General features: G+C 37.6%; 1 protein-coding gene across 10 annotated transcripts in view; it reads right to left on the reverse strand.

Annotated features, from left to right (window-relative positions):
- ADAM22 (ADAM metallopeptidase domain 22) overlaps positions 1–12731 on the reverse strand; it is a 235085-nt gene that overhangs the window by 70853 nt on the left and 151501 nt on the right. For all 10 annotated transcript variants that reach the window (XM_027539325.1, XM_027539330.1, XM_027539332.1 and 7 more), the window contains exons 6-8: positions 7213–7276; positions 5118–5187; positions 792–862 (exon numbers count right to left, since the gene is read on the reverse strand). In XM_027539325.1, the coding sequence (XP_027395126.1) occupies positions 792–862; positions 5118–5187; positions 7213–7276 (205 nt within the window). The remainder of the gene's footprint in view (positions 1–791; positions 863–5117; positions 5188–7212; positions 7277–12731) is intronic.

The raw sequence follows: 12731 nt of genomic DNA on the forward strand, positions 1-12731 counted from the left end.
TAAAAAGAAAATACCTGGTCCCTTCAACTGCTTTGTCTTACTAGACACTTATTTCTCTCATCTGGTTTTTATGTCATACACACACCTACACCAATCACCACCACAACTGTGATGATATCTTAATTCTGATGACCAGAGTTTTTATTTTGTATAAACCATTTACCAGATCTATGATTCTGGGCAAGTCATATGCACATTTCAGAGACATCTATTATTTTTTCTGTGAAGGGATAATAATAGTACCCACTTCATGTGGTTTAAAGCATTGTACAGTAAACAATAAACTGCTATTATTATTAAGTTCAATATGCATTGAACATTCATAAAGCAGACATTCTGATTTTATATCCTAGACTCCAGAGTAGTTCAAGTGTGACAATAGCATTTTGCAGCTTTAAAACTTGACAGAGTCATTCTTAAGAGGGTATTCTTAAGGGGATAAACATAAGGGCTTGTACCATCCAAGCAAACTTCATGATGTGGTTGGTATATACTCAGGCGAGGAAGGAGGCCTATGGTAGAAACAGCCTGAGAGGCCACAGAAGCGGCCCCATAATCCATCTGTATGACGAGTGTCCATATTATCGCCACTATCTTGACTGTTTTTTGAGTCTATGAAATAATATGGCCCTGACTCCACTGCACCTATGAATGTGTCACCGTGCTGTTTACCACACTGTGGCAAATGCCTGAAACTAATTCTTACCTCTTACAGACTTAATGTAGATTAAATAGACTGGCAGTTGCCAAATGTTTTTAAAATACTGTGACATATACCTGTGAATACATACCTGCCGTTTACTCCTTTTTGGTCTTGGCTTCAAAATAAATTTTGGTGGAGTGATATTTACTTGTTGGAATTCTAAAAGGAAACAAAAATAAATTTAACTTAGTGCATTTGCCAGGTTTCTTTCATGAAGGGCAATCAAACTTCTACCAGCCCTAATTAGTATAAATTATATAACTTTACTTTAATCAACAATGATTATTATAATTATAATCTATAAATTATATAACTATACATAATTATTATTAATTTTATAATGTAAATATCACACTTAATGACAATATAGAACATTAATCTAGGCAATTACATTTATATTAATATAAATAAACATACCACAAAGGAATACAATTCAAAAAAATCTCAAGCATTATTCCAGTTCTAATTTATCTCAAAATTTTTCTCATATTTCTTTTATAAATGCCATCATATTTTAATGGGAAATCATCCAAATAGCCACTTGACCTTCCCTTCCACCACTAGCCTTCACTAAAGAATGACACGCGAAAGGCTGGTGAAGATGTGGAGCAATTAGAACTCTCGTATAATGCTGAGAGTATAAATGGTATGACCGCTTCAGGAAAAGGTTCAGAGATTCTTTATTCAACAGTAGTTCTTAAATTGTATTCCTTGGACTAGAAGCATTAGCATTACCTGAGAACCTGGAAAAGTAAATTCTCACAACCCACCCAAGACGTACTTAATCAAAAGCTCTAGAAATTTGTGCAGCCACTAGGAAAAGCATTATGACTATTTCTCAAAATATCTGAACAGAAATACCATATGATTTTAACAATCCTACTTCTAGGCATATAGCCTAAGGAATTTAAATCAGGATTTCACATTAGTGTCTGCATGCCCATGTTCACTGCAACATTATTGACAGCAGTCAAGATACAGAAGCAACCTAAATGTCCACCAGTGGATGAATGGATAAAGAATATATGGTATATACACACAATGGAATATTAACCAGTCTTATAAAAGAAAATCCTGCCATTTGCAACAACACAGGTGAACTTAGAGGACATTCTGTTAAGTGAAATAAGCCAGACAAAGAAGGACAAATACTACATAACACCATTTACATGAGGAATCTAAAATAGTCAAACTCAGAGAAACAGTGATTAGAATGGTGGTTGTCAGGGGCTGGGAGGAGGCAATACGAGGAGTTACTAGTCAAAGCGGACAAAGATTTAGTTATCCAAGATGAATAAGTCTTTGAGAGCTACTGAACAGTTTAGTGCCTACAGTTAACAATACTGTATCATATACCTAAAAATCTGCTAAGAGGTTAGATTTTATGTTGATAGTTTTTATCATCATCACCATAAATAGCATAGGAGGAAACTTTTGGAATGGATGAATATGTTTATGACATAGGTTGTGGTGATTTCATGGATGTATATTTACCTCCAAACTCATCAAGTTCTATACATTAAATATATACAGCCTTTTGTATTTCAATTACGCCTCAATGTAGTGGCTGAAAAAAGTAGCCTGAAGATGAGGCCATGAATCTGTGTTTACCAAGCCCTCCAGGTGATTCTGGTAGATGCTGAAGCTTGAGAACAATATTATAAAGTTAAAGATATACTATCTTGTGACCCAGTTATTAAACTCACAGGTATTTGATAGAGAAATATAAATGTGTGTCCCCAAAAAAGATTTTTACAAGAATGTTCATAGTTGTTATATTCATAATCGCCCCAAACTAGAAGCAATCCAAATGTCCACCGACAGAAGAGATGAAACATTGTGCTATATGCATACATAAGGACATACTCAGTAATCAAAATAAAGAATTATTGCTGCCTTTGACAACATAGATCTCAGGACTGTGCTAATAAGGAAAAGAAGCTGAATATGATGAATGAGTCCATTTGTATGAACAGGTGAAACTAATCTACAGTGAAAAAAGTCAGAAAAGGGACTGCAGAAGTGGGAGACACTGACAGAAAAGGGACACAAAGGAAATCACTGGGGTAATGGAAACAGTCTATTTTTCATCAGGGGAGTACAAGGGTGTCAGAACTCGGCAAATAGTACACAAAACTGGTGTATTTTATCATAGTAATTTTCTATTGCAGTATAACTGACATACACTATCATACTATTTTCAGGTGTACAAAATAGTGATTTGGTATTTACATACATTTCAAAATGGTTACCACTGTAAGCCCAGTTATCATCTGCATCTGTACAAAGTTATCACAATATTATTGACTATGTTCCCTATGCTTTACATTACCTTCCCATGGCTTCTTTACTTTATAACTAGAAGTTTGTGTCTCTCAACCTCCTTTTCCTCTTTTGGCTGGCCCCCATCTGCTCTGGCTACCACCCCCTTGTTCTCTATATTTACGAGTCTATTTCTGTTTTGTTTGCTTTTGTTGGTTGGTTGGTTGGTTTTTCATCATAGTAATTTTTAAACAGTGAGTCCTAAGTGGTCATATTTAAACAAAAATCTTTTCTTAAAATGTGTTCTTAGGAAAACTAGCCTTGAGAGATGTGTCATATAAAATAAAACATTCCATAATCAAAAAGATTGGGGAACACCTGATCATATTCTATCTCTGGGAAATATATAATGCGTAGCAAAAAAGACATAATATAACCCACAACCCAGTGATACTTTATTAAACCTAAAATAAAATTTTAAAAAGCTTAGTTTTGAGCTTATATAACAAAAAAATTGCAGCTTTGACATTTGTCTATTTTTTGTTTCCTTCCAATTTGTCATAGTAAGTCTAAAGAGCTTGAGGCAAATAATACTCTTAAAATGAATATTGTCAACTTCTGATACTAAAAGATAACCAGGAACAAACTGAGGTTTTTCAAAGAATATGGCCAAAACTCATTTTTCATAGCAGAAAACTACTGAGTAACCTCCAAAGTTTCTGTTGTAAAGAAATTCTGAGTGAAGTTTTTTAAAAAAAAATTATGATTGTATCATGGCAAGCCTATAATAAAGTCCTTAGTGGGGAACTTTTACTTATTACTTTAAATATTAATTAATGTTTATTGCATCCAGTAATGCCTATTGGATTGCATCTTTGTTCTCAAGCAGCTAATCATGATTTATTTTCTTACCATAATAGGAATTGTAAAAAGTTTCATATGATAACGAAAGAACAGTATAAAGCATCTATGTGAAGTAAAAGTATCTATTGTTCATTTTCAGATTTTTCCAAATAGCAAATTCTATAAACTAGGAACTTCTATCCCTTTGGCAGCAGGAGAGAAGGGGTGAGTTCTATTTCTCTTTAGCGTAACTGCAGAAAGTCAAGGAGCTACGAATTTATTTCAGAGGAAGGAACATTTGAAAGCACTTACTTCTTTTTCTAATAAGGAGACAATGCAGCCTTTAAGTCATTTTCCTAAGTAGGAGTTTAGACTCTGCTTTAGTCTAGTAAGTTTTCCATTTGCCCTGGTGCCTGTCTCCCAAGGCACAGTCTTGTAGTGCCATAATCCAAACACCCACTCAGCCTCTTACTAGCTGTGGAACCCTAGAAAAGACAAACTAGCTGAGCTTCTGTTTGTTCATCTATAAAATGGGAATAATAATACTGACCTCGCAGAGTTGTTACAAAGACTAAAAGAAGTTTAAAAATTAGACTATACTATGGCCATAATCAGGGCTGTCTAAGGAGGGGAGGAAGCATCTCCACATCAGCTATACCATATCTTTAGAAGGAGAACACGAAAATGAGTCCAGTGTGGACAGAGACAAATGCACTCTGCGTAATCATTGCTCCTCTAACAAAGCCGAAGCATGAATACCCTGCCCTTCTCACCAAAAGACATGGATGCAACTCTCAAATCAAACCTATAAATAGATGGACCCATAAACACACATTGGAAGGAAAGATCAATTTCACAAATAGCACATCATCATAATAATAAATATTAATCTACAACAGCTCTGTATTAAAATGCTGGGGCAAAAAGAAATGAGGAAGCAATAAATGGGAAAATATTTACAAGCTCATCTCTATGTGTACAAACTGAGTACTTCACCAAGAGTCAATTTTATATATTCTACCTATGCAGACCAATTTTTTCTTTAACAAAGTAAAGGAATACTTTACTTTGAGTCTTATAACTTTAATAAGCTCTTCTTTGTTGAGTTCAAGCAATATCTTTCCAAACTCACCCACTATAAATATGAGGTCAGTTTGCATTTTTTTCTCTCTCTTGATGTCACTTGACTTTCTAAAACTGTTACGAGCAGTCGTAGGCTGATGATATTCCACATATAATTAGTTATAAAACATTAAAATGAATTATTAAAGCTGTATTTTTTTTAAAAATCACTCTATGAAAATCATACCAGATGGAAGATCATCCAAGGGAAATTCAAACAGTCTGGATTTGTAAACCGAATGAAAATGGAAATCCTCCTGAAATAACACAAACGAGAGATGAGGCACATACACCCAGAAATCTCCAGGCTCAGGCGATCACAGCCGGGGGAGGCGAAACCTTAAAAGAATCATTGCTTGACTACACATTCTCTCAAGTTTGGGAAGGCAATGAGCCCTTGCACATCCCTCCCACTCACTCCTATATTATCCCAGCACCACAGTGATAGCCCATTAGAAGTAAAATGCCTTCATGGATGGAGAAGCCGAAGCCTGTGGTAATGGCAAAGAAATGAATGCACCTATTCCCCCAAGGGGAAGTAAGACATCTGGGGAAAGGGGTTAATGTTTTCTATGACTGGTTCCTTTCCATGAAGCCCTGCCTCCTGTTAGAGCCTGACAGCTTTGCTAGGCAGACTGCAAAGCTAACAGTCTTCCTGTTGGGAAGCAGGTGACTGGCACAATCAGAATGCCCACAGCAGACCCTGCCTCAAAATTCAAGTGTCAGACAAACATCTATAAAAATTCAACAGATAAAAACCCATGTTTCATCTAAGAAAAATTAATTAACATTCAAATAATTTCATCTGGCTTCCTTCAATTACTAAAAAAGGAAGATCATAAATAGTCAAATTTCATGATATCACTTTTTAAAAAATCAGACTGTCAAGCAAAGGGACAAGGACAGCTTTCAGCGGGTACTTGGAAAGTAATACAAAACAGACAGTTTCCCATACAGATTGTTTATGAGTGGCAGAACAACGAGCGTTTCTTGAAATTATTTGCCTCTCTAAGTGCTTGATTGGTGTTCCATGATACACGGAAGAATATTTTGTGTGTACAGAGCTAGGATGGAATGCCTCATGTTTATCTTTAGTTAGTAATAGCACCATTTTCTAGAGAAAGTTTAAACTAAACTGAGGAAGAGAACGGAGAAAACTTGGATTTCTCTAAATTTTATCAGCATGGGACCTTAAAGAAAATAGGCAATAGAGAAATATCTGGAATCTAGAAAAGAAAAAGAGTGGGAAATCACATTATCTGTGGATTTGATCCATCATGAACTGAATGTCTATGTCCCTTCCAAACTCATGTTTAAGTCATAAATTCCTAATGTGACTGTATTTGGAGATAGAGTTAGAGGGATGCGATAAAGGTTATCAGAGATCACAAGAGTGAGGTCCGAGTCTGATAAGGCTGGTGCCCTGATGAGAAGAAGAAGAGGCACCAGACCTCACGGGACACTATCTGCACCCCAAGGAGACAGCCCTCAATAGACACTGACCCCACTGGCACCGTGAAATCGGACTTTCAGTCCCCAGACTGTGAGAAAATAAATTTATGTTGTTTAAGCCAACTAGACTGACAGACCACAGCACATCACGGTGGAGTTAGTAATGAAAGCTTCAGAACACCTCAGAAGGAAAGTATTTCCAGCAGATGGAAGAGTAAAAGGTAGATTTAAAAAAAAAAAAAAAAGATCACTGTGGTTTTCTTTGTTATTGCTGTCCAACTTTTTGCAACTCCATGGACTGCAGCATACCAGGCTTCCCTGTCCTTCACTGTCTTCAGTATTCATAATTTGAGCAAACTCCAGGAGATAGTAAAGGACAGGGAAGCCTGGTATGCTGCAGTTCATGGGGCCCCAAAGGGTCAGACCCGACTTAGCAACTGAACAGCAACAAGGCAAAACCAGTGATTTAAAAAAAAAAAAAAAAAACTACCTCTTACATTTCCCCTCTGCTGAAAATACTTTTCTTCTGAGGTGTTCTGAAGCCTTCATTACTATCTCCACCATAATGTGCTGCGGTCTTAGTCTGGGTGGCTTAAACAAGATAAATGTATTTTCTCACAGTCTAGGGTTTTTCCTTATTCACTATTTAACTTAAAATATATGTATATATATGCATTTATATATATAATATGTCTGTGTTTATACATATATTCTTGACCCTGAAATATGAAAAGAAAGCAAAATAGAGAGAAAAAAGAGAAGAAAAAGAGGGGTAAAGAAATCACCCAGCATTGTTTACATTTGCCATGGCAAATAGAAGGAGCACTTACTTGGGAGGTGTCATTTTCTTCCGGCTCAATGACATAGGTGTGGTTCCCATCATAGAACATCCCACTGCCAAGGATAAGAAGACAGTTAGGCCTGGCAATTGACTCTCGCCTCAGAACCAGATCATTTTAAAATCAGCAGCCGCCAGAGGACCAGTTTATTTCTCAAACCCTGCTTTTCATTCCTATCACATGGAGTGCCCACCACATACCACACACACATGCACCACACATAACACACACACACACCACACATACATGCATACATACATACACACACACCACCACATACCAGACACACACACACACCTATATACCATATATTACACACTACAACTCCACATATATAAACACCACATACTATATTCACATATGCCACACACACACATATCCCAATCCATGTATCTTACACATACACATGCCATACATTACACACACACCCACACATACTGCTGAGAAGGAAAGGCCTCGCCCCTAATTCCCCAGAAGCAGCAGGGTCCCCTCATCCTGACTCTTCCACAGGCCCAGGACTGCTGCTGCTGCCGCTCTTTAGTTGCTTCAGTCGTGTCTGACTCTGAGGCTCAGGATTACCATCCTCTAACTGTGGCCCATTATTCCTTCCTCCAACATGTAAATCTAAAATTTTAATATGCAAAATATCACCTGGAAAGCATATAAAAATTCAAAACTCTCAGAACCCTCTCGGACTTCCAAGCTGAAACCCAGGAAACTGCATTTTAAACAAACGCCCAGTGATTCTGAGGCAGTTGGCCAGGGGTTATAGAGAGACTGGCCTAAGCTGTATACTTGGAAGATGCTCTAGCAGTAAGAGCTGACATATTTTAACAACTCACCATGAGCTAAATCCTTTACATTCATTTCATCTTTTCCACGAATTTATGCTGGAGGTAAAATGACTACCCACATTTCACAAGTTACAGAAACTGAAGCCCAAGAGACAAGTGGCTGACAAGTAGCTGACCCAGCCCATGCAACTGGCCACACACTTTCATTCATACAACCCAGTGGTAATGGTGAGGGTGGTAAGAACCGGTCAAATTCTGAATATTTTTCCAAAGTAGAATCAATAAGACTAGTTAATGGATTTAAAATGGAGCTTGCAAGGAAAAGAAGAGTCCGTGAAGGCTCCAAGGTTTTGACATGAGCAACTGGAAAAATGGTGTTTCATAAGATCCATTTAATAGGATGGAAAAGGCTGCAGGAAGAGCAAAATAGGATGGGCACAAGGAAGCAGGATGCAGGCCGCAAATCCAGAGTTCAATTTTGGACCTCCTGGGCTAGAGATGACTATCAGCCAATTGAGAAATTCTCTGGGGGCATCCTAAGGTACATATGGTCTCAACTCCCACTCAGAGAGATCCTGATAGCCCCTCCTTTTAGAGGAATGTGGTCTTTCTGTTAATATCAGTTTCCTCCTGATACTGAAGGAACTTGTCTTTACCACTCAGGCATCTGTGAAGAGTAAAGTTGTGATCTTCTGCAGTCATTTATCAATGTTAGGTGGAAATGACTGCATGAAGCCCAAGTTGCTAACCACAGAACAGTATGTGCTTTCATTGATCACTTAGTGAAATCTGCTGGTTTTCCTGAGCTATAATTGTAATGGCCTCCAGCTCTGTCTCTATCCAAATTCTTTCGTTCTTGCAGTAAGATCTTCCACATGTCCTTAAACTTTCATATACCCTTAGAACTGCCCTTTACACGTCTGTAATGTTTTCGACCCAAAGTGCACTTTCTGAATTTGAGTGACACTGCATTTGGAATTTAAAGATAAACAGATGCAGTTTGTAGGATATCACTGACAATATATGCCTAAGCAATAAGTGGGGGGAAACTTTTCAAAACAGTAGGCAAATATGGCAGTGAACATTCTGCTGATAACTGGTCAGATCCATCCAGAAAACTGTACAAAACGATCACCCTTTGCCAAAGTTCACACTACACTAATTAAGTAGCAAGCAGATGGCTTTGTTTAAACAGTAATCAGGGGCTGTTTCCTCTTGAATTAGGTTAGTATCCAATGCAAAAATCAGTCACTTTTTATTGAACTCAAACATCTTGATACACAGTATAAACAAAGCAGATTCTAACACCATACATATATAGAAGATTCTGGTTCCATAAATGAAAATATGCCATGTTTAATTAAAAATATGTTCAAATATTTAACAATTAAAAAGCAGGTATGTTTCATTTGCTTTGTTTGAAACCTTTCTGGTTGATTTTTTATACATTCCAGGAAGTATACTGAGTCCATCACACAGTTTATAACTTGTAAAAATCTATAGCGAGGACCAAGTCATTACTGGCCAGTTGAGAGAGGTAAAATTTTTAAAAGTTGCCATCAAAACAAGATTTTGAAAGGAAACAGTCATTCTTACAAACTGTCACAAGCGGGCAATAAATTTACAGTTGATTCCAGTCCTTAATGTTCCCATAGTTACAGGATTTTGTCAAAACATGAAACATAGCAGGCCCAAAATACTATTAGGTCTTCAAATTTGAAAATAATATGTACCTGCAGGTTCTTTATGGAAAAGATACGAGTTTGATTATTTTACCCATTATGTTCTTTAATGGAATTCTGTAAATCAAGAAAATGAAAACTCTCAACATGCATTTGGCAATTTATAGAAGATGAGTCATGGATGAAATAATGTATCTCATATTGAATCACTACAAATGAGACAACATAAATTATTTACTATTTAGAAATAGCTCTCCTAAATATTTTTCAGCAATGTTTGTTCCTAAGGTAAAATCAAGACGAGAAGTAATAAAGGAACAAACAGTAAATTTATTTAACATGCTTATAAAAATCTACATATACCAAAACATACACAAACCTGACAACATTCCTACACACAGTGGGCTTTCTGTTTGTCTTTGTTTAGTCTTAAGTGAAAAATTTTCTAAAGGGAGAAGTAAATTTTACTTAGTGAAAACACCTCAGTTAGTCACTAAAATGTCCTTCAAGATCCCATTCCATCCTCTTTCAAAGGACTGCATAGGATTAGTACCTGTTGGTCTGACGGTCTTGGGTCTATTAGGGTTTCTAGAAGGCAGTAATACCTTTTCTCTGCTCTTATGATGTTATATCCACTAGGAAAATGGTGGGGGTGGTACTGGAACATGTACTGGGCAAGATGCTTAAACTGTGACTTTGGACTGAGATGTTAAGAGGAATGAGAGAGGAAGGGAAAAGCCTACAATAGACACTTGCTGTCACAAGAGTCGGCAGACGCAGTGTACTATTCCTGGCTGACAGCTGTGCTCGCCTTGAGATCAGAGATAACAATATTATTGCTGGAGGATACATCAATGTTTGTTTCCAGATTAAGAAAGCCGAGGATCTCACATATTAGGTACGGGTTCCATGTTTGTAAAAATGTCTCCTTATTCAAAGGATTTATTTAAAATTAGTAAAATAGTCTTTTAGTACAAATAGTAAGCGAACTTACTGTCTTGCTCTCAGGCATGTGACCTCCTTTCTCTGGTTATTTGTCTGATCCCTGTGTTATCTTTTTCCTGCCTCTCAAGTACCTAGTGCCAGAGCCTAACCAGAAGCACAACTTGGGCAGACTGGCCAGATTTCCCAGCCTTTCCCATTAGGTCTCATTTCTCAATTTCTTGGAAGACGTAGCAGTTGAACCCCTCTCCTGGAAGATCCCTTGAAAGCCTGTTCCAGGGCCCATTCCAACTTTTTCAGGTAATGACTCTCTGGAACCCTTAAGGGCGACCTCACTTTTCAGTGACCACTCTCAGCTTGCACTTTTCTCAGTTTTTTCTCTCATCGAAAACAACTATACATACCACATTCCATAGCACGAAGCTGGGCTAGGTTTAGCTTCCCCATTAGACTGGGAGCTCTTGGGGACAGGGCTCACGTTCTAATCTCCTTAATATTCCAAGCAGCTGGCACACAGCAGATGCTCTATAACTGTTTGTTAGATGAAAACACTCATGTTTCTAACTTGGTAACAGACAGGAAGTCTTTTAAAGATTTCAAACAAGAATTTCACAAAACTGAAGTGTGATTGGTTCCTGCCCCAAAAAAGTAGCAGAAATGAGCTGAGATGATTTAGACTAACTAGAATGCTAAACTTAGATCATGAGCTCCTTATTGCAAAATTCAGGCTTACAATGAAGAAAGTAGGAGAAACCACTAGGCTACTCAATCAAATCAAATCCTAAATCAAATTTGACCTAAATCAAATCCTTTATGATTATACAGCAGAAGGGACAAAGAGATCAAGGGATTATATCTGGGTGGCAGAATCCTTGAAGAACTATGGACGAAAGTTTGAAACATTATACAGGAAGCAGAAACCAAAACCATTCCAAAGAAAAAGGAATGAAAGAAGGCAAAGTGGTTGTCTAAGAAGGCTTTAGAAATAGCTGAGAAAAGAAGTGAAAGACAAGGTAGAAAGGGAAAGACATACCCATCTGAGTGCAGAGCTTCAGAGAAAAGCAAAGAGAGATAGGAAAGCCTTCTTAAATAAACAGTGCAAAGAAACAGAGGAAAACAATACAATCGCAAAGACTAGAGGTATCTTCAAGAAAATTGGAGATACGAAGGGAATATTTCATGCAAGGATAGGCATGATAAAAGGCAGAAACAGTAAGGGCTTAACAGAAGTAGAAGATATTAAGAAGAGGTAGCAAGAATACACAGAACTGTACAAAACAGGTCTCAGTGACCTGGATAACCACAATCGCGTGATCACTTACTTAGAGCCAGACATCCTGGAGTGTGAAGTCAAGTGGGCTTTACGAAGCATTACTATGAACAAAGTGAGTAGAGGGACAGAATTCCAGCTGAGCTCTTTTCAAATCTTAGAAGATGAGGCTGTTAAAGTGCTACACTCAATATGTCAGCAAATTTGGGAAAATCTGCACTGACTGTAGGACTGGAAAAGGTCAGTTTTCATTTCAGTCCCCAAGAAGGACAATGCTAAGCAATGCTCAAACTACCATACAATTGTGCTCATTTCACACACTGGCAAGGTTATGCCCCAAATCCTTCAAGCTAGGCTTCAGCAATGCATGAATCAAGACTTACCAGATGTACAAGATGGGTTTTGAAGCAGCAGAGGAATCAGAAATCAAATTGTCAACATTGGTTGGATCACAGAAAAAGCAAGAGAATTCCAGAAAAACATCTACTTCTGCTTCATTGATTACACTAAAGCCTCTGACTGTGTGGATCATAACAATCTGTGGAAATTTTTTAAAGAGATGAGAGTGCCAGACCACCTTGCCTATCTCCTGAGAAATCTGTATGTGAGTCAAGAAGGAACAGTTAGAACCTGACATGGAACAACGAACTGGTTCAAAACTGGGAAAGAAGTATGTCAAGGCTGTGAGCTTCCCAACTGACTCTGTGGGTAAAGAATCCACCTGCAATGCAGGAGATGGAGGCAGACACGAGTTCATTCCTGGGTCAGGGAGATCCCCTGGAGGAGGGTGTGGCAATCCACTCCAATATTCTTGCTTGGAGA

The sequence above is a fragment of the Bos indicus x Bos taurus genome, chromosome 4 (assembly GCF_003369695.1).
Source record: "Bos indicus x Bos taurus breed Angus x Brahman F1 hybrid chromosome 4, Bos_hybrid_MaternalHap_v2.0, whole genome shotgun sequence".
Lineage (NCBI taxonomy): Eukaryota > Metazoa > Chordata > Mammalia > Artiodactyla > Bovidae > Bos > Bos indicus x Bos taurus.